Genomic DNA, 23,186 nt, shown 5'->3' on the forward strand with positions numbered 1-23,186 from the left:
TGTTAAATCCAATATATCTATACATAGTTATACATGTATCTATACATATTTATCTTGCTGCACAAGAAAAATTGGATCTCGAAAGAAAGAAAAAAATCTGAGAAGGAAAACAAAAATACAATGCAAACAATAACAAAGTATAAATGTATGCTGTGGTCCACATTCATTTCCCATAGTTTTCTCTCTAGGTGTAGTTGATTCTCTTCATTAGTGAACAATTGGAACTAGTTTGAATCATTTCATTGTTGAAGAGAGCCATCTCCATCATCATATAATCTTGTTGTTGCAGTGTGCAGTGATGTCCTGATTCATGCAAGTCTTTCCAGATTTCTCTGAAATCATCCTGTTGGTTTTTCTTACAGAACAATAGTATTCCATAGCATTCATATACCACAACATATTCAGCCATTCTCCAACTGAGGGTCATCCATTCAGTTTCCAGTTTCTTGCCATTACAAAGAGGGTTACCACAAACATTTTTGCACATGTGGGTCCCTTTCCCTCCTTTAAGATCTCTTGGGGAGATAAGCTCAGTAAAAACAGTGCTGGATCAAATGGTATTCACAGTTTGGTACCTTTTTGGGCATAGTTCCAAATTGCTCTCCAGAATAGTTGGATTCATTCACAATTCCACTAACAATGTCCCAGTTTCCAGTATCCCACATCCCCTCCAACATTTGTCATATCTTTTCCTGTCATCTTAGCCAATCTGAGAGATGTAATGGTATCTCAGAATTGTCTTAATTTGCATTTCTCTGATCAATAATGATTTGGAGCACCTTTTCATATGATTAGAAATAGTTTCAATTTCATCTGAAAATTTGTTTGTTCATAGGATCAGATGTAAAATAGATCATTTTTGTTATCAGATTAGCTATGAATCTGGGTAAGTCATTTGATTTCTAAAATGAAACAGTTGGATTAGGTGATCTCTAATCTTTATTGGGTTCTAAGGAGCTTTGTAATTCTATGATTTTAAATAAATTAAAAGAATATTTCATTTACTTGGATTGGGGATTCATGTACTTTTCATATTTTTAAAGAATTTCAATAATATAACATAGTACCATAAGTATATAGAAATCAGGTAGTTATTGAGGGTATATATACTATGTACAAGACATTGAATGTATAATTATACTGTGGACCGCAGTGACCTAATGATGATGAGCTCTTTGGTCTTTCTGCATTTCTTTAGAGAGGAATTTTAGGATTTTGAACTGAAAGGGATTTTAGAAATCATTCTATTTCAACCTCCACTGAAGCCAAGAGAAGGGATATGTCTTGCCTAACAAAGTAAGTAGCAAAGTTGATATTTGAATCTATCCCCCAATTTTAGTGCTCTCTATTCTGTACATAAGGAAACTGTTTCCTTAGGAAGCTTTCAGCAAGTTCATTTCCTAAATAGTGTTAGTTCTTGAAAGTAAAATCCAGTCTCCCTAATTTTGGGCTTTAGGGATCCATTTTGAGGAGAAATGGGAAACAAAATCAGTTATTTTCTGATTATAGAGGGCAGAGCTTAAACCAACTAGTTCTTATAAGTATTTATGGAATGTTTAAATTTGTTTTTTTACTGTGGAAGTCTGATAAGATCAACTTGTAATAATAAAAAGATGATACTACTGTTTTAGGTGTGCAAAAAAAAAATTGTTCCCCCCTAAAATGGAATTGAGATGTCTGTGATAAGCATCTGGACTGGGCACACCCATTCATATATAAGTGAGGATAAGTATGTTGTCGTTTCAGCATTGGGGATACTTTGACTTAGGCCATTGTGGATTAGAGCCACCTTTTTTGCATGAGAATTATGAAAAGAAGCACCCAGAACTACATGAATTACTGAGTCAAGTGGTCTATGAGGATATCCAGGAACTGTATGGCCAGTGACTTCAGTGGGCTTTTAGTTTCTTTTTATCCATAGGGGTAGTGGTGATGGTGAAGCTTTACATTGTAACACAGGGACCATATACACTGCCCCTCCTAGTCCTAGAGATTCAGCATCACTGCCTCCCTGGGTGTTTAGAATTCCTGAAGTCTAACATTTTGGAGGAGCCTCAAGTGTTCTGGACTGAGAACTTAGTACATGTGAGTGGGATCAGCAAGGTAGTAATCCATATTTGCCCTTTACTACTACTGCGAGTTTGTTAGATGGTGTAGGTGAGATGATTTCCTGGAAAGTAATGAATGCTAAATTCATTTTTCTATTATGAAGAATCTAAGCCTTTAGAGTAATATGTTAGGAGGCCTCTGTAGGTTCCTGAAGTGAAGGTAGAACTTATTAGGATGGGTTACTGTGTGTCCTTTATATTTTCTGCATTTTTTTTTTTGGAGGGGTGAAAAAATTATATCTAGTATCATGAGCCTTGGGGACTTTTTTACTCAAATTTTTAGAGACTTATACAAAACTTTTATTCTGGAGTTTCTAGGGAAAAATCAGGAGGGGACACAATGAACTAATTTGAGACATGGGCCCCTAACTCTGGACATCATCACCCAGAGTCTTAGTTTCTGCTCCATGGATTCCATTGCCTTTTATTTTAAAGTGGAAGAACCTGAAAAGAAGAGGACCAATTGTAGCATTAATCTAGGCATGAAATATGGATTTGGACTAGGATGGTGATGCATAGACACAAATGTAAGTGTCATATAATGAGGAAAAAAGACAATAAGACTTGTTGACAGAATGGATATACAAAATAAGGAAGAAAGAATCCCAGGTAGCAATATCATTTCTAATAACATCTACTGGAAGAGTAGTTTTGTCACTGACAGAAGTGAGATGATTGGGTATGGGAACAAATTTAGGGTGGAGAAATGAATTGCTCATATTTAGAATTCCTGCCTGGGGACCCAACCATCTTTATTGATGAATGAGTACAAAACAATCCACTCATATATCCTTATATCTAGCTGGACCATACTTTGCATCCTGTCCAGCCTTCCACCCAAGCTTTACATCTAAAGCCCTCCCTTCTTAGCTTTCTATCAGTGGGCCCACAATCAAATAAATTCCTTCTGCAAAGGGTTTGTCAGTTGACTGCATTTTGGATCAACTTATCCTTTCTGTGAATCTCTAGACCAAAAGTCCCTCCCTTGACAACCACTTCCCTTTATGTTGTTGCTTTCTCCATTGGAATATTAACTTTGAAGCAGGTGTTCTCTGTCTCTTGGGTTTTTTTTTTTTTTTTTTTTTCCGTTTTGTTTTTTGAGTTTGGGTTTTTTGGGTGTGCTTTAACATCATGTTACACACCTAAGAAATGCCATTCATTCATTTTGAACTTGATTTTTTAAGGTAGTAAATAGTGAAATATTTGACATGGGAAACACTTTGTAAAAGATTGCCTTTGGAATAGTGAACTGCATGGAAGTATCTTCAATAAATACACATTGAATAAAAGAAAATATAGACTTGGGAATGAACATGAATGGTCATTAAAAATTTGGAAGTCATTCAAGTTGTTGGAGCTAAGAAAGCAGATGAATTTTCCAGGAATTTCAAGAGCATAGAAAAAGGGACAAAGAATTAAAATTATCAGTTGTTCTTGAAATTGTGATGACTTATATGGTATTTCTGAATTTCTTAATCTAGGCTCAAGTCTGCCACAATTTTTTTTAACTTTGGGAAAGTTACTTCTGGATCTCATTTTTGCAGCTGTAATGTAAAGGTATTGGAACTAACTATGCACTTAAGTTCCCTTAATGCTTCAGAAGTTTATGGTTCTGTTTATTCCTTTTATCATTTTTAGCTCCTTGTGCTAGAAATTCCATTCAGCTGCACATGTAGAGAATGTCTCAGCTTGCAATGAAAACTACAAATATATAATCAAAACTCCCTGACTTCTTATTTTTAAGGTACTTCACTTAAGGCCTGCTTAAAGACTGTAGGTACTTGTCTTGTGTCTTCCCCAGGTTTCCATGTTATTCTACTTCGGGGTAATCAGGTGCAACCACAGGCTCAGAATATAATCATATAGGGTAAAAAAAACGAAACAATTACCTGACTTGCCCCAGCTTCCATGGCTTTGTTTCCAGAATCAGCTGTTGTAATGGCAAAATTGGGCTGTTCTAACTAATGGATATAGCATTAATCTGCAAAATCAATTCTTCAAAATCAATTCAAGAAAGCTAAGTGTCAGGTAGGACCTTGATAGATGCACTACTAGGATCTCCCAAATGGGTTGGAGATAAGATTGTTTGTAATTAGGAGAAAGCAGCAACAGTCAAGTATTGTTTCAGCTGCTAATTAAGGTTCCCCAGACAGGACACAGACGGCTTGCATACTATTATCTCATCTGCCCAAACACCTTGATGATATTTTAGAAGAGCTGGCCAAGGGGAGAATACATTTAAATCATCTCATTAGAGGTGGCACCCAGGTGGCTATTATTGTTCCCAGCTTGGATGAATTAATTTTCAGTTTGTTCTGTTCGTTTTCACCTGTCTTTTGGCCACAGTTGAGTAAGTGAGGCAAATGGAGTATATTTTTTTGACAGATGGTGGCAAATGTCTGTAATTCCTTTTTGTTGAAGGGGGGGAAGGGACTTTGAGTTAGATACCATAATTATCCACAATTTACAGCAATGTGCTTCAAGACTTTTTCTTTTTAAATGTTGTCCAAGGAAAGAGATTGGCACTGAACTTGTAGCTCTCTTCATGGTTCTCTCTTCCTGGATTGAGATTATTTTAGGATTTCTGGAACCAGTCATAGGTCTTCCCCCTCCCCCTTACTTTGTATTTCCTCTGTAGTTTTGTATTTTTTTTTTTATTTATTTATTCATTTATTTATTTATTTATTTATTTATTTATTTATTTATTTATTTATTTATTTTTTCCCCCTCCATGATTTTGTGTAGTTTCCACTCATTTGGAAATGGGAAAGCCCATTGGTTTTGGAGTGGTTTGCCATTTCCTTCTCTAGCTTATTTTACAAATGAAAAATTTGGGCAAAGTTAAGTGATTCACTCTGGGTCATACAGCTAGTGATTGTCTGAGCCTAAATTTGTGGGGGTTTTTGTTTGTTTGTTTGTTTGTTTTTCTGAGGCTGGGGTTAAGTGACTTGCCCAGGGTCACACAGCTAGGAAATGTTAAGTGTCTGAGACCAGATTTGAACTCTGGTCCTCCTGAATTCAAGGCTGGTGCTCTATCCACTGCGCCACCTAGTTGTCCCTGAGCCTAAATTTGAATTCTGGAAGATGAATCTTCCTGACTTCAGGCCTAACACTCTATCCACTGTTCAACCTAGCTACCCATAGTAAGCATTTAATAAATGTTGAATGAATTCTTATTGATGGTCAGTTAGTAACCATGTATCAACCTATTGGATATACAAATATAAAAAACAAAAAATGTACTTGCCCTCAGGGAGTTTACAATTTACTAGGGTATGAAAGCACAAAAGGATGCTGAAAATAGGGGTGGGAGAGTAAAAAAGTTGCTCAGCATGGAAGATATCCAAAGAAGGACGTACAGGTGGAAGTGAAGAATCTTGGATGATCTTTGGAAGTGGAGATTTTGGAAGCATCTCTCCATTGTACCTTCTATTCAGAAGTAAGGATCTTTTGCAACATATTCTCCCAACTACAATTCACCTTCGTGGAAATGCTGATATCTAGCCAAGCTATATAGGAACATAGAGAAGGTCTGTATTATAAATTGATAAGTTGTTTAACCCTTAACCACAAAGCATTTAGTGATCCTGGTTTTTATCTTAGCAGCTACAGATTCCCCAAAGTTAGGAGGAAAACCATTCCCTTCTTCCTCTTCCTTCCTTCTCCAAATGTGATAAAGATGCACTATAGGATTAGGGGTCCAAGAACTTGATTAAATTCCTATAGTCTCAGAAGCTCTGTCTTTAGTGGGAGTTAGAGCTTAATGGGAACATCCATTTGAAAATGTAATCTACCTCTTACCTCATCTGTTAGTTTACCTTAGACGTGCTGAATACTTCTTCCTAACTAGACTGTGTCATTGATAAGGTAAGGAAGGACAAGGAATAGGCCATTGTGCTGGAGATATTTCCTGCCACATCATTAGAACCTGAATTACAGTCAGCTTTCCCTTAGGAGGGAAAACACATTATCATCCTATGAGCTGAACTAAAAGCCCTCTTGACATTTTTATGAGGGCTTTGTACCACTTTAGTTCAGTTTGCTCCTCTGTTTTCCTCCTTCAACATCTTTTCCCCTTTTGTACTCTTCTCTGTTCCAGAGCCAAAGAGCTCTCTTAACCCCTCAGGGCAGGTCACCCTCCACACCAGCCATCCACTAAATCCATTTATAGAATGTATGATCAGGAAATTCAGTTCATCTTACTCTTCGAAGGATGTGAATGTGTTTGCATGAGAGAAGTTATATAAATAGCACAGTTTGGAAACTCAGGTGCCCTAGGAGCCATTGGGTTCATTCAGTTAGCCAGGATTTATTAAGCACTTGGAGGACACTGTCTTAGTTGTTTTGGGGCATATAAAGATAGATACAAGGCAGAGTGTCTTACTCTTTTTCCACTGTGTTCACATAAGACATATAAAAGTGAATTAAAAATAAGACAGCATATTTATGACACAAATTGTTATTAGTTGTTTTTCAATCATGACCAACTCCTCATGACCCCATTTGAGTTTTTCTTGGCAATGATAATTTAAGTGGTCATGAAAAGGGGGACACATGAAACAATCAAAGAGCAAAAGATTAGATAGTACTTTTTGGTTGCCACACTGCACTTAGTTGATCCATGTTGAGCTTATGTTGTGTAAAAAAGTAAAACCCTAAATTAAAAACTAATTTTTTAAAGTTATGTCTCCTTTAGTTTATAAAGTCTGCCTTTTAGAACCATAACACATGACTTTTGTTAACTTTGTTTCTCTAATGTGAATAGCCTTCAAAGTTTTATGTTGTTTACAAATTTGATAAACATGGCTTTTATGCCTTCATTCCAGAGATTAATAAAAATGTTTAATGAAACAGGATCAAGGACAAACAGCTCTGAAGAATCTTAAATGTCCAATTAAAGAGTGGATTTATGGTATTCTTTGACTTTATTCTATGGACACTGTGGAACCAATGGAAATTGTTGGGAAGGGCAGTACTACAATGAAAGTGGCATTTTTACCACATTTATATAACAGTGACATGTATACTGAATTGGCTGAAAATAGACAGGACTTTAGGAAACTAATGAATTCAAACCTGCTTCAGGTACTTAATAGCTGTGTGACCCTGGTCATGTCACTTACCTTCAATTTTCTTTAATTCACTGAAAAAGGAAATGGGCAAACCACTCCAGTATCTTTGCAAAAACAACAATAAAACAATAAATCAGCCCATGGGCAGGATGGGCCATGGGACCATGAAGAGTCTGATCTGACTGAACAACAACCGCCAATAAGAAATAATGAATACAGAGAAGCATGAAAAGACATGTGAACTGATGCAAAGTGATATAAGCTATAATAGCAGAACAATACATTCTGTGACCAATTTAATGGGAAAACAGTAACAAAACAAGTGAAACATCGGTGAAATCATGGCCAAGCCTGGCACCAAAGAAGGAATATGAAGAACATCCTTTTTCCTTTGTTTGCAGAGGTGGTGGACTATGAGTGCATAGTTTGCTTTGCTGGGTTTTTTTGTTGTTGTCGTTTTTGTTGGTTTTGTTATAAGGGATCGCTTTCTGGGAGAAGATTCATTAGTAGATGTTCATAATGTAAAGGGTATAAAAAAAAGAAGAGATATTAATAATAGGGTTTTTCTAAAAGAGGTGTTTTCCAGAATAAACAGAAAATGCCATTAGGAAAGCAGCTTTGGTTATTATGACTTCAGTATTATGACATCCATATTTTTTGGATGACTAAGGCAAGAATAGTTAGACCATGTGGACCAAAGTATATTTGTATTTCATTATTATGGATTTTATAATTCATGTATTATATATTCATTTTAACTTGAATTTTACCCTATTTTTATAATTTTTTTGTTTTTGTTTGTTGCTTTTTGAAATTCTATTTTATATTTCTTCTAGGAGCATATTCCTTTTACAAAAAGGAGGGTACATTTTCTTTCTGTTTTGAAGATAAGGAAAGAGGAGGCCTAGAGAAGTGGTAGGATTATGTTAGTCACAAATAGGGTAACCAGTGTCTCCAAACTTCTAGCTCCCCAGTTCAGGACTGTAAAATTTTTTTATTGATTCTTTCCTTTTTATACTATCTATTGCCAACTCATCCTCCTACATAGAACCTTTGAAATTTTTTATGAATGTCTTTTTTTTTTTAAATCATCATATTTTACACTATTTCTTCTTCTCACTCTCCCAAAAAACTATCCTATAGAATAAATTCTATATTTAAAAATATTTCACTGATTAGTGCAGTGGGAAAAGTCTGAAAATATGGTCATGGTGCTCTTCTCATGGATCTCCCACCTCCACAGAGGAATAAGGTTGGGGATGTCTTCTTATATCTCTTCTTTGGAACCATCTGTGTTTTGCCACATTCTGTTTTGATCGGCAGTGAGAGAGGAGAATTTTTCCATTTACATTATGGTAATCATTGGGTATGTTATCTTGACTCTTATTTATTTTTCATCTAGTTTGTGTAGATCTTTCCTTTTTCACCATTTCATGATAATGTATTAATTAATTGTCATTTCTTATGAAACAGTAATATTCCATTGTGTTATACCACAATTTGTTTAGCCAATTCTTGATCTACGAATATCTAACTACTTTGCTTTATTTAGGGACTTTTCTTCTTGTCAGTGGTCTATATGCCACATAATTTCCATAGTGGAATCTCTATTTCAAAGGGTATGGATATTTTATAATTTTATTTCCATAATTCCAAATTGTTTTCCAAAAGTTTTTCTTATACTATTTGAAAGGTCCCACCAACCCCATGTTAATGTGCTTATCCTCCTACATCCTCTTAAACATCAATTATTTTCATCTTTTATTGTCATTCCCAATTTGCAGGATGTAAGATTTGAAATCTCATTGAACCTTCCCTTTTAACAAAGAAAAACAGTTAAGCAAAAATAAACTATCAAATAGATACTATAGAGAGCATATACAAGATACTCTACCAGGAACAAAGTATGTTTTATCATCAGCCCTCTGGAACCAACATTAGTCACTATTTTTACTCTAAGTCCTGCTATCTTTTTCATTTTTAGTTTTCTTTTTTCATCAATGATTAGGCTCAATTTTTCCACATGTGAACTGGATTGCATCTTGAGCTCCTTTATGTTCTGAATATCATTTCATTCCTTCTTGTTGGTTTCTGGTGCATATAGTCAATACTCCTGTGTTAGTAAAATTTCTTTTTCTTTCCTTTATGTTTGAGAACAGTGAGACATTCCTCTGATCCACAACCTTCTATCTCCCAACTCTTCCTATCCCTTGAGGGAAGATATGGAAGAAAGTGGGGAATTAGACTTTCAATTTCTACCATGCAGGTTAGACTTCCATCTCCTCTTGGGAGTTCTCCCTCCAGCTCCATCACTTAGTAAGCTCTCCTTTGAATCAATACAGTTTATATCTACCCTCCAATCAAAATCCGAGGAACTGTTCTTTACAAGTTTTCAGGTCATTCCTCTTTCTGGTTCACATTTTTTCTCTAATCCTCTCATTTTTGCAAAGACTCTAACCACTTCTGCTCCTCAGCTCACTAACTTCCCATGATCTCCATCCCACAGCAGCCACACACAAAGAAGATCATACCCTTGATCTTGCTATCTACACTACCTCTACATTCAAGAATTTGTAAATTCCTTTAGTTGACCATAATCTATTGTCTTTCCACCTCTCCCTTTTCCTTTGCGTTCTCTTCCTAAACTCTGCTCTTTGTCTAAACTTCAATTCCTCAAATCCTTAGTTCTTTTCCTGGCCATCATTACTTCATGTGTTTTTGCTTTTTGTTTTTTGTTGTTTTTCAATAATGACGCTTTATTGTTCAACTCTTCTCATGAATTCCTGATTATTGTTCCTTGCCAAGCCTACATCTTGGAAGAGTCCCACTAATCTCTACTTTTGCTCTCATCCTACTGATTGAAGGTAGGGAAAATCATAGTTATTTTGATTGAATACATTATAAATCAGTATTATCTGGGCTCTTACAATTGCCAGGCAATCTTACTATATATCATATATCCTTTACCAACTCACTATCCACTTTCCACATCAGTTCTTCCAAACCTTTTCATTCCTCTTCCCTATCTTTTCAGATGACAACCTTCTCTCATATTTTACAGAAAAACGGAGACAACTGTTCACCAGACGTTTTTCTGATCCCCTTTCATGTACCTTCTGCTACTATTTCCTCTTTTACTCCAGTCCCGTATGAAGGCCAAAGCCACTTTACCATAAACTATCTTCACAAGTGATTCTATTCCACATCATCTCTGTCCTTCACTGAATTAATTAATTGATTTTGCTGATGCAATTGGAGTTAAGTGACTTGCCCAGGGTCTCACAGCTAGGAAGTGTCTGAGACCAGATTTGAATTCAGTTCTCCTGATTTCAGGGTTCGTGCTCTATCCACTACACCATCTAACTACCCCCCTGTCATTTATTTTCAGTCTCTGTTTTACCTCTTTCCTACTACCTATAAATATACCGGTGTATCTTCCCTCCTAAAAAAAAAAAAAAAAGCCCTCATTTGATACTTCTGAAACTCATGTGCCCTTTTTGGAGAAAGGCAAAGATGGCAAAGTGAAAGCAAGGTGTTGTTGTTGTTTTTTTTTTTTTTACATTCTCTCCCAACAAACTCCCTCCAAAACATCCCCCCAAGTGGAATTCTTTGCAGAAAAGCCAATTCAATATCACTATAAGTCATCTTCTAGCTCAGGGTAGCTTCTACAAAAAGGGCTAGTTTTGATAGCTACTTTTATTTTCAACTTTCTCTCTAACCTATTTCAGCTTTCAACTTCATGATTCCACTAAACATTTGCCAAATCCAGTGGCCTTTTTCAATCTATTCTCTTCAATCTCTTTGGAGCATTCAGGACACTATTCTCCTGGTTTCTCTCCTCCTACTTGTCATACAACTTCACAATCTCCTTTGCTGGGTCTTCCTCTCAATTATATTCTCAAACTACTGGTATCCCACAGGCTTCTGTCCTAGACCCTTTTCTCTTCTCCCTCTATATTACATTTGTTGATCTAATCAACTCCCAAGGATTTTAATTTTTAATTTTTTATTTTCTTGTTGATTTTTTTTTTTTTTTGAGATAGCCAGGGTTAAGTGATTTGCCAAGTACAATATCTAAGGCTAGATTTGAACTTGGCTTTACAGTCCTATTCCAAGGCTTCTTAAACTTTTTCCATTCAAACCTCTTTGTGTCTAAAAATTTTTACATAACCCCATAAATATAGATATATAAAATAATTATGCAAATCAAACATTTACTGACATTACTGATAATAAATCATAATTTCATGGCCTCTACATTCAGTAATGTGACCCCACATGGATTGTAACCCATAGCTTAAGAAGCTTTGCTCTATTCTCTGCACCACCTAGCTGTGCTGATAATTACCAATTCTATTTATCCTCTCCTAATTTCTCTTCTGATCTCCTATTTTGTATCTCAAACTCTTTTTCAAACATGTCAAACTGAAAATTTAGTAGCCATTTGCAACATACATAACAGAACATACACTACTTTCCGTACTATCCCCATTTTCTTAATTCCAGGGTAACAGAAGTCACTCACCACTGTCTTGTGCTTTCATGTTTTAATACTCTTCTTAGCCTTATCCCAGTAATCAGACCTTAGCTCTTTAGTATAAGGTAATTCCATAAGCAGCTAGGAAATATAGTGAGTATAGTACTGGTCTTGGAATCAGAAAGACTCTTTCCTGATTTTAAATCTGGCCTTAGACACTAGTTAACTGTGTGACCATTAGAAAATAACTCAATTCTATTGACCTCAGTTAACTTATTTATAAAAAAGTGTTAAGGAAGGAAATTGAAAATCACTCTAGTAGCTTTGCCAAAAAAATCCAAAGTGGGGTTGGACCCAACATGATTATATCTTAGAGTAAGCTTGGTTCAGTGATATTATGCTGCAGTTTTCCAGAGATCTGCTGGTAATTGTTGGATCTGTTTTACTGTTGTGAAGTGAAACCACAAGAGTTGACTTAATGTGCATTATTCTAATCATTAGTGATTCAAAGCTTTTTTTTCCCACAAATAATTAGTGGCTTTTGTTCTTTTGAAAAGATTCATGTTCTAGGCCTTTTTTTGGTGAATGCCTTTTTAAATATATGTGTGTATCAGTTTGTTATCTGGTATGGGTAAGAGAATTTGAATCAGTAATCATAGGTTTGTAGATTAAAAGTTACAAATTATGATATGAAGTTTTTCCCCATTCAGAAAGAGTTTTCTTTTTTGCTCTAATTTTATTTCTGCAAAACACTAAATTTTCTGCAGTTGAAATTGTCAGTTTTGTGTTCAAGTAAGCAGAGACTGAATCACAAAACCAAGTTTTATGCTTCCAAATTCATTTTTTTCTCCCATTACAGCATGATGATTCTACATGATACATTGTCCTTCAAAATTAACACTCTCCAGATACTCTCTGGATGGGGGAAGAGATTGACCTTTGTTTCCAAAGAACAAACTGATTCCACCTCAAAGTCCCTTGCAGAGAGGAATTCCCAAGGACTTCCTTGGGTTCTAGGGAGCTGATCCTATAGCCAGAATGGAAATTTCCCTTTTAGACCCAGAGAATAATTTCATCTTTGTTTCCATTACAAAGGCTTACACTTGAAGGTAAAGCTGCTGGTACCATTCATCACCTCTCCAGCTTAAAACAGCTCTCATATCCCTACCTAGTAGCTGACAAAGCACCGATTAGTGTGATGTTTTCCTTTTCTATCTAGTTATCACACATTGTCCTACTTCCTGTGTATCCTCATCACTTGTGTGACTCAAAATCCCTGCTGATAAATTTCTTATTCCTCCTTATATGTAACATAAAATTATACTTGAATGCCACCAAGTTAATGGGATTGTTCTGATAAGGGTCACATTGAGCATTTATCTTCTGCTTACATAACAACCTCCAGATGGTTTCAGCTGCCTTGTTGCATATATTTAAGCAATAGAGGCTTAAAATAAATACTTCTGGGGTCTGAGAACTGCAGCCAGCAGAATCCCATGGTGGACACCATTGAGACAACATTTTCTCTCTTCTAGATATAGATTATTTATTTATTATTATTCATTTATTAAGCATCTGCAATGCACCATGACTACTAATGCCTGTTATTTTAGGCACTATTTATACATTAGGAGTGCAAAGACAAAAATAAAATGCCTCGAGAAATTTACATCCCATATGGGTAAATGATGTATATATGTGTGTGTGTGTGTGTGTGTGTGTGTGTGTGTGTGTGTGTGTGTACACACACAGAAATATTCAGAGATTAAGTAGAAAGTAAATATAAAATATCAGCAGCTAAGCTACAGGAAAAGCAATATAAGATAGCCCTTGAATTGAGCTGTGAAGGAAGGTAGGTGTTCTAAGAGATAGATAAGAAAAAAAGAATCAGAATTCATATGGAGTTAAAGTCTCTGAAGAACTGTTGGTGATGATCAGGTAGCTAGTCTTAGCTCAATTCTGACAAACTATAAAATTGCCTCTTTTTCTTTGGTGCCATTTTTTGCTTGCCTATTGTTTTCCTGGGTCCCTAAAGTAATCTAAGGTTCTCCCCACCAAAATAAGTGTTATATTCCCTCCAAACTTTTTTCTTTTTTTTTTTTTTTTTACTAATCTGATCACTTATTTTGAATACTTATTTTGTACTATGTACAATGCACTGTGTTATTATTAAATTGACATTTATTCATTCAATGAATATTATCTGCTATGTGATGCATTGTGGCTGTTATGGAAATATTAAAATCAATATTCCATAACTCCTTTTTTCCATTTAGTTACAACGCACACGCTAAAATGTGATCAATATATAAGAGAAGTACCCAATCTTAGAGCATCCTAAGTAAGTACATTCTTAAACACATCACAATTGGATCCTAGTGTCACCTCAAGTTAGGAACTACAAATGGTAGAATATTAGGTTCTGTGATAAGTCAGTTTTTTGGGGTTGTGAGATAATATAGAACAAAGGAAGTTTATTTCCCCTTGCATACTCCTTCCCTTCCTTCAGTTCAATTCTTTATAGATGTAAAAATGAAGGCTTTTATAGATTAAGTAACTGCTGTTAAGTCACTCAGCTCATTGTTTTGTTTTTCCCTAACACTTGACATTTAGAAAAGATGAACGAGGGAAGAAGCTGCATTTTATCTTCTGTACTGAACATTAGATTAGATTTCCAAAAAGGGTCTTTTATGAGGACTTCCTAGATCATACTGTTTTTGTCTGTTGAGGGTATAGTAAGACCAGGGTTTTTAGTGTCAATCACTCGAGCAATAAATATTTGTTTACTCAATGCTTAGCACTTTTCTAGGGCACAAAGGAAATATAAGATATAGTTCTTATAAGGAGCCTGCAATCTAATGTACAATGAAGATGTACACACATTTAAATCCTTATCTTCTGACCTAGTGATATCACTGCCAGGCATATTCACCAAGAAGGACACTGAAAGCCTCTCTATGTATCACAGTATTTATAGCAGCACTTTTTGAGCTAGCAAAGAGTTTGAAATAAATAACCATTATTTCAGGAATGGGCAGTATTACCTCTCAGAGAACTTGCTATATTCCAATTGATAAATGCTGAAATGATATGAACAGGAAATTTTCTTTTTTTGATAGTATTTTGTTTTTCCAAACACCTATAAAGATAGTTTTCAACATTCATTTTTGTGAGACTTTGTATTCCAAATTTTTCTTCCTCTTTCTCACCTACCCTCTCTCTAAAACAGCAAATAGTCCTGTATAGATTAAATATGTGCAGTTCTTCTAAATATATTTACTTATTCATCATGTTGCTCAAGAAACATCAGCTCAAAAGTGGCAGGGTGAGGGGGGAAGAAAAAATATTATGCTTTGATCCATAGTCTCCATAATTCTTTTTATGGATATGGATGACACTTTCTATTCCCAAGACTACTGGAATTTGCCTTGAATTGCCTCATTGTTGAAAAGAGTCAAGTTCTTCATCACATAATTGATGTTACTCTGTACAGTGTTCTCTTGATTCTGCTCACTTCACACTTCCACTGTTATTAGGACACACAATTTGAATCGCTTTTCCTTTACTGAAGATAAGCTTTTTGCTCATGTCTAAGTGAGTATGAACTTGCTTACTATTCTATATCTAGCTAACTCCAGACTAGCATATGCTTTTCTGTCTTGCATACCCATTAGGTACTTTGCCCACCCCATAAATTTTTTAGATGTCATAGTGAATAGAGCTCTGGGTTTAGGATAAGAAAGACCTGAGTCAAATGTAACCCCAGTTTCAACTGTGAAATGAGAATAATAACAGTACTTATCTCCCGGGGTTTTTGTAAGGTTCAAATGAAAATCAGTCAATCAATAATTCATAAACATTAAGTACCTACAGTGTGCCAGGCCAGGAGATACAAAAAGAGGGGCAGTCAGTGCCTTAAGCTGTAAACTTGCAAGAATTATTGGATTTTTTGCACATGAATTAATGGACAGTGGGACTTATGGACATGTATAAATTCTCAATTTATGATTATTTGATCATATTTGATGTGTTATGTTACTATGTGTTTATGTAATTTATGTAATTATGTGTTATACCTCCCATATTGATGGATTTATGTTTCAAGGCCATGACCACCCTATATTCTAAATCAAAAGAAAGGGGGAGATGTTAGGATTACAAGGTGATAACTCAGGTTGTCTAAACAATTTTCTAGCTCAGAATTCAACCTTTGGTTCAGGCCTTTGAAAGGAGTTTGCACCTTTGGACTTGGGAAGGGGTGGGGGGGGTGGAGTTTACATGTTTAAAGGAGTTTGCACCTTTAAGAGGAGCAAGTTCATTGGTTGAAGTATTCCTCCTTTCCCCCCCCCCCCCCCCCCCACTCAGCAGGCCCCTGAGTTCTCACTAGTCCAATCTCTGCTAGGAGGGCAGTTGGGCAAGGGGAGAGTCTCTAGATTGGGAGATTGAGTTTAGACAACTGTCTGGAAGGAGAACAGTCTGGATTGGGGAAAGACAAGAGCTGGAGGAGATTCAGAGCCAGTATTCAAGAAGAAGAAGAAGAAGCTGGCTGGAGGCTCCAGAATCCTCCCAGGAAACCTGCACACAGAGGAAAAGATTATACAGAAAAGAAACCTCCTCCCAGAGAAGGATTATAATTGAGAGAATTAAGCTTACAACTTAAGTTGGAAAAGAAATACACACACACACACACACACACACACACACACACATACACACACACACACTATTTGAAGGATATAATTGAGGGGTTGGGGAAGACTTTCTGTGGAAGGTAGGATTTTAGTTGGGACTTACAGGAAGACTGAATGATTAGTGATCGGAAGAGGAGTTGAGAGAATGTTCCTGTTATAAGGAAGAAAGCATTTTTTAAACAATTGCCAGGCACACAGTAGGCATTGTATAAATACTAGCTGTTGTTGCTGTTAATTCCCCAGGAGATTTGCAGGCTTAATAGTCTACTAATAAATCAATAGATGAAGGCCTGAAGCTATACGCATTTCCCAGTGTTCCTTTTCTGGATGTAGCTGATTCTGTCCATTGATCAATTGGAATTGGATTATCTCTTCTCTGTGTTGAAGATAGGATGGATATCTTTATGTCATCTATTTTCACGAATAAAAATGATGATTGATAGTCATTAGCCTTTCAGTCTATGTAAAAATATTTTGCTGACTGCTCACTGAATGCTCACATAAAATAACATGGCAGGATTTTCTGAAATATTTTCTTCTTCATTCTCACATGCAGGTTGCAAGATTGGAACACAAAACACGCAAATTGAGCCAGGCTTTTGGTTCTCCCTATGTGGCATGTTACTGTCTGGGCACAATCGTCCTGCTGCTGAACTTCCTCAGGTCTCACTGGTAAGCCACTGATTCCTCCTTTTTTATCTTCATATTGGCTGTGTTTTCCCGACTCAGTTTTTAATTAAATGTTTTTGGTTTTTTTGTTTTGTTTTGTTGTTAATTTCTAATGGTACAGTACCTGGAAGAATATATAGGATAGGTATTAAATAATAACTATAATATATGAATAAATATAAATCTGTTCAAGTGTATAAGTGAATAATTATAGTGAATAATAAATAAAATAAGTACATTTACAAAAATGCTCTCTACACAATGAATCTGTAGGGTAGAGAGCCATGCTTGGACTGGAGATGCAGAATGTATTGCAATGGAGAATTTTATCATCTCATTTAATAGATGAAGAAACTGGGACTCTGAGAGATTAAACTACATACTCAGTAAATGTTCAAGGCAATATTTAAATTGAGGTATCCTAGACTCCAAATCTAATGATTTTTCCCTTTTTCAATGTTACTTTGTAAAATAAAATGGACAACATTTTATGGATATAGAGACAAACACACAGGATTGACTGTGAGTGTTGTAAAAAGCATCTGTATCATCCAGTCTTTGAAAGAGAGCATTCAGGAGGATCCAAATATTAAAACATAAAAATCTCATCTTCTTCCCTCATACCACACTTGCCCTTTTACCCTTTTTTTAAAATGGATAAGATCTATCCATCTGAGGAATAAACAAAATGAGGACTTGATCTTTGAGAATCAAAACTTATGATTAATAGGCAATACTACATATGCATCATGAAACATATAGCACCATCCAAAATTGTTAAAGAAATAAGATGGGAAGGATGGGCAGTTGGGGAAGCAAACGGTGATGGAAAAAGACAAGAGAGGAATCCTTGGGTTGGAGGGGGTTAAATAATAAATAGCAAGACAAATTTTGGAGCAAAATTTAATTAAAGAGGCAGCAGGCATAAAAAAGATATGTGTATGTGGTCTATGCATGGGTGTGTCTATGTATGTATATATATATATATATATATTTATACATAAATATATCTATTCTTAACTGTAGCTTGCTTGGAATTGGGGAGTGAAATGGGGGAAAACCATAAAGTAAATAAAATATACAGGAGAGAAATAAAGAACAATTTACAAGGAAGTAAAGGAAAAAGTGGACACTTCATGAATATAATTTCTTCTACTAAACTGGTAATTTGTTGTTATATCTTCCCTGATGTTCTATTGAGCGTATGACAAATGCTCTCTTTTGTTTTGCTTTATTTTATTTTGTATTTCTTTTCTGAGAATCAAGACTGATGGCAAGTTGGAAAATAAGTGCCAAAAGCACACTGGGGATCACTTAGTGCACATTTTTCTGAACAAGGCTGTCAGAGTCCTTTGTCTTTGAGGAAGAGCTAGTCTTGTGTTCAGAATACTGAGCTGGGAGTTGGGATCTGTGCTTTAGTCCTTTCTGTTCCACTAACTGTGTGACCTTAGGCAACATATTTCCTCAGATGACAGGGTCTCTGTATTCTGCTGCATAAAATGAAAGGTTTGAACTGGATAATCTAAAAGGGCCCCTTCCAACTTCACCCTATATTTTAGTTTCACAGGTTTTGCCTTGGGCTCACTTCCATGGATGTTAAGATTCTTGTTTCTTTCTCTTCATTCTTAGCATGTTCTGGTTTCTGGACATTTGAGGATTGTTCTGTGCCCAAAAAAATACAGAATGATTCAAAACATTGTTGCTCTTAGCTGAAGAAGATAAGCATTGAGCCAGTCCTGGTTTTAATTGAAGATGTTCTCCTCTTTCAGTCTTTCCCATTCCCAGGAATGGAGTGAGGGAAGACGGGTCTAGGAAAAAGGTTCCCTGATATTCAGAAGAACTGAGTGTAAGGTCCCTTATATAAGTCAGCTCTATTAAGGGAGTCCTCAACGCACTGTTTTATTCTGTTATGTAAGTATGGCTATCTTTTGATCAAGGCATAATAATTATGCTAAAATAAGTCCTTGCCAGAGAGTTTAAACTGAATTCTTTCCACAGGCAACAACATTCTCTCATGTCCAAAGTGCTATTACAGAACATTCTCTGTCACAGTAGGACTCAGTGCAGCCACTGGAGGTGGGGATTAGGATCTGGTTTCCTGAGCTCACCATTCTTTGTTGCCAACAAAGTGCAAATCTAAAAGTTCTCTTCTGTTCTGGTTTTAATAGATGACTCTATGACACTCTTGTTTCTTAATATTGCATCTATGTGGCTGAAAAGTATTTGTAGGGAGTGAGAGAGAACTCCCAAGTTGATTATGGGTTACTTTGGGGTTTTTTGTTATTAATTTTTTATTTGTTTTTTTTTCTATTAATTACATGTTTTTAGCCTTCATCTTTAAAAAAAAAAGCATTTCTATGCTAAAAGGGTTATCAAACTGTGCATACTCTTTGTGCCATCAGTATTTCTACTATGCTTGTATCCTAAAGAGATCATAAAATAAGGAAAAGGACCCACCTGTGCAAAATGTTTGTAGCAGCCCTTTTTGTGATGTCAAGGAACTGAAACTGAGTGGATCAATTGGGGAATGGCTGAATAAGTTATGGTCTATGAATGTAATGGAATATTTTTGTTCCTTAAGAAATGATTAACAGGCTGATTTCAGAAAAGCCTAGCAAGAGAACTTTGTAAATAATAAAATAAGATTATGTGATACACTGTGATGGACTTGGCCCTTCAATAATGAGGTGATTCAAGGCAATCCCAATAGACTTGGAATGTAAAGTTCCATGAAAACTGAATGTGGATCAAAGGATAGTATTAATTTTTTTTGGTTTGTTTCTTGTTTTTTTCCCATTTGATTTTTTTGTGTGTAGCATAATGCATATGGTAATATATTTAGAAAAATTATACAAGTTTAACTTATATTGGATTGCTTTCTATCTTAGTGAGGGAGAAGAGGAGGGAGAAAAACTTAGAACATAAAGTTTTAAAAAGTTAAATGTTTAAAACTATCTTTGCATGCATTTAAAAAAATACTATTAAAAAAGCAACAACAAAATTTTTAAAGTTTTTTCCTTCTCTTCTTTCCTCTCTCAAAAGGTTTCTATCATAAGTCTTCTTGGACAGTTGTATTGTAGAAGCTAGTGAAATCAGTCATAGCTGATCATTGTACGATGTTGTTGCTACTGTGGACAACGTTCTCCTTGTTGTGCTCACTTCTCTTTGCACCGTCATTTAAGTCTTTTCCTGGGTAACTTTAAAGAACACAAAGCAAATTCTTTCTTAGTATATTTTCTTAGAATAGGGAAGAATTTTTGAACATGACAAAGTTGAAGTTGGAAGGGGTTCAATATCTTGTCATGTCCTGAGAAAGAGATCTTAAAATCTTAAAAATCTTTTAATTTGATCCTCTGATTGTACAGATAAAGAAAGACTTGGAAAAGAAAAGTAAATTGCCCATATTCACACAGGGAGTAAGTGGCAGAACCTGACTTATTCACTATTTCCTTGTGCCTAATCTTCTGATTTACTTTTATTTTTTTTAATTAAAGCTTTTTATTTTCAAAACACACATGAATAATTTTCGACGTTCACCCTTGCAAAACCTTGTGTTCCAAATGTTTTCCCACCCACTCCCCTAAACGGCAAATGTTTCAGTATACATTAAACATGTGCAGTTCTTCTATCCACATTTCCACAATTATCATGCTGCACAAGAAAAATAAAATCAAAAAGGTAAAAAATGAGAAAGAAAACAAAATGCAAGCAAACAACAACAAAAAGAGTGAAAATGCTATGTTGTGGTCCACACTCAGTCCCCATAGTCCTGTCTCTGGGTGCAGATTCATTCGAACTGGCTTGAATAATCTCATTATTGAAAAGAGCCACATCCATGAGAATTGATTTGCTTTTCCAGTCCCCATTGGTTTCTGCCCTAAATTCTAGTGATTTGGACTATATACGATGGGATTTTTTATTTTTGGTTGTTTTGGGTGCATTAAATTTGTCTTCCTAGTTAGAACATAAGCTTTTTTATAGTAGATATATACTGTTGGAAGTTTAAAAAGCCTCCTTTAGCATTACAGTTCCAAAATTTGTACCATTAGAAATTGATAATCTTTGATTTGAAAGACTAATTTTGTTTCCATTATTAAAATATAGAAGTTTTCCATGGGAAATATGTGATATTAAAAAAAAACACCCCAATAAAATTTTAAAAATACATACAAAAATATGTACATTTGTTTTTCAAATTCAGGATAGTCCTTGCTTGAATAGGCCTAGAGTAATTATTGTATCTGTATGTAAGCAAGAGAAAGGACCCCAATTTTTTTCCAGATTCCTAAGTTTGCTTAAGAGGTGGAGCCACTAGATAGATAAGACTAGTGTGTCTTGTGCCTTCAATTCTGATGCTGGATTTGAGTATAGACAAGAGAAGTTCTAAGCCTTCTATTTTTGATTTAGGGTAATTTCGTTTAGAGCCCTCCCTAAGATCTTAGCCATGTCTCCATTTGTGAATTAATGCTATTAGAAAATGGTCCCAGGGCCACTGGGAAACATAGTAGAACATTATATTAAATTTAACATCTATATAATAAAAGTTTTATATAAAATGGTCTTCTGTGTTTTGTATGCTATTATTTGGGTTTGTTAATTTAATAATGAAAAAGGCTAACAAAAAAAAGAAAAAAGAAAATGCATTTCTCCCAATATTCAGAGAAATTGCATGCCATCAACTTCTTGCCTACCAATCCAGGCAAGTTGAAAACATGGTGATGGTAGTATACCATAGCAGTAGAAATGAGAGAGTCCAATGTTGAGGGTCTGAGCCTTGTCTCTAAGCCAAGTAACAAGGTAGTGGGATGACAAGAAGTACCCAGAAGGTTTCATTTATTATTCCCTAACCTTTGCAAACAACACTTTAGAATTCCCTGAAGGTACACTAGGCACATTAAATTGCCTTAAGGGTAAACCTTACCTTTTGTCAACTTTTGACTAGAAATGGGTTGTGTGTTTATATATAGAAGATACCCACACTTACACATATACACATACAGGTGTGTGTGTGTGTGTGTGTGTGTGTGTGTGTGTGTGTATGTGTGTGTATATATATATATATATATATGTATGTATGTATGTATGTATACATATACAGAGAGAGAGAGACACACACACAGATAGGGACAGAGAGAGAGAGACAGAGACAGGGACAGAGACAGTAAGGATACACACAATAAAATCTTGAATAGCCAATCAATAAATCAATCAACATTTATTTAGTGTCTGCTAGGTCTCAAACACTGTGTTATACACTAGGCAGACAAATACAAAAACCCGGAATCTAATACTTCATGAAGGGGTAAATTGAGCTGAGGATGAGAGAAGGTAGCAAGAGAATAGAAGAGGGTATTCTGTAAGAGGAGAATAGTTTTCACAAAGGTGGGAGGGAACATGTAGGTAGGAGACAACTGATCTGACTGTACCAAAGAAAGATATGATTGAATTTGGGGTCCTGAAATCCAGATTACACTCTTCACTCCAGGACCACAGTTTAAAGACTTTTATGCATGGTAATGACAAGCTGTGTTATAATGTAGAATACTATATAAAATGTGAATACCATTCAACCAAATGCTGTTGGAAATGTTGTTAGAGCTTTACTCTTTGTCTCCTTTACTGTTTGGTTGGAGAGAACTTAACACTTTTGCTTAGGCAGCTCACCCCAAAATACAGGGATTTGGTAAAGAATGAGGTATTTGCATGATAATCTAGAAACCTGTGGATAATTGATTTTAGTTGGCAAAAGGGAAGCAGTGAAGAAAATGGTCTTCTTGGCCTTGTTGGAATACAGTGGACTAGAAGAAACCTTTGTATATGACTGTTATGAAACCTTATTTCCTGGTTTGGCTGTTTTTAGTGCAGTTGGCTTGCTTCTAGCCAGTCAATCCTGTTTGTCCAATTACTTCTCAATAAAGTGCTGTTGAAGAGTCAACTGTGAGGAAATTGTAACAGCTTCCTTCCTTACCAGTCCCCATATTTTGTATTATTGAGCTCATCTTATATAACCTGACCATATTCCCAGCAGTGTGCAAACTAAGTGGAACAAATGATCTATCCATCTGCCCCTGTTCTACTTGCTTATTATCAGTGCCTTTCTGGGGAACCACATCCAAGATATTAGGAAGAAATTTGTTGTTCATTCATTTTCAGTCATGTTTGACTCTTT

At 35.6% G+C, this 23,186-nt stretch overlaps 1 protein-coding gene across 2 annotated transcripts in view; it reads left to right on the forward strand.

Annotated features, from left to right (window-relative positions):
• The window catches only part of PEMT (phosphatidylethanolamine N-methyltransferase), a 151,090-nt gene that overhangs the window by 71,130 nt on the left and 56,774 nt on the right, over positions 1-23,186 (forward strand). For both annotated transcript variants that reach the window (XM_074281592.1, XM_074281591.1), the window contains one exon: positions 16,905-17,020. In XM_074281592.1, coding sequence (XP_074137693.1) covers positions 16,905-17,020 — 116 coding nt within the window. The remainder of the gene's footprint in view (positions 1-16,904; positions 17,021-23,186) is intronic.

Source organism: Sminthopsis crassicaudata, chromosome 1 (assembly GCF_048593235.1).
Source record: "Sminthopsis crassicaudata isolate SCR6 chromosome 1, ASM4859323v1, whole genome shotgun sequence".
NCBI lineage: Eukaryota > Metazoa > Chordata > Mammalia > Dasyuromorphia > Dasyuridae > Sminthopsis > Sminthopsis crassicaudata.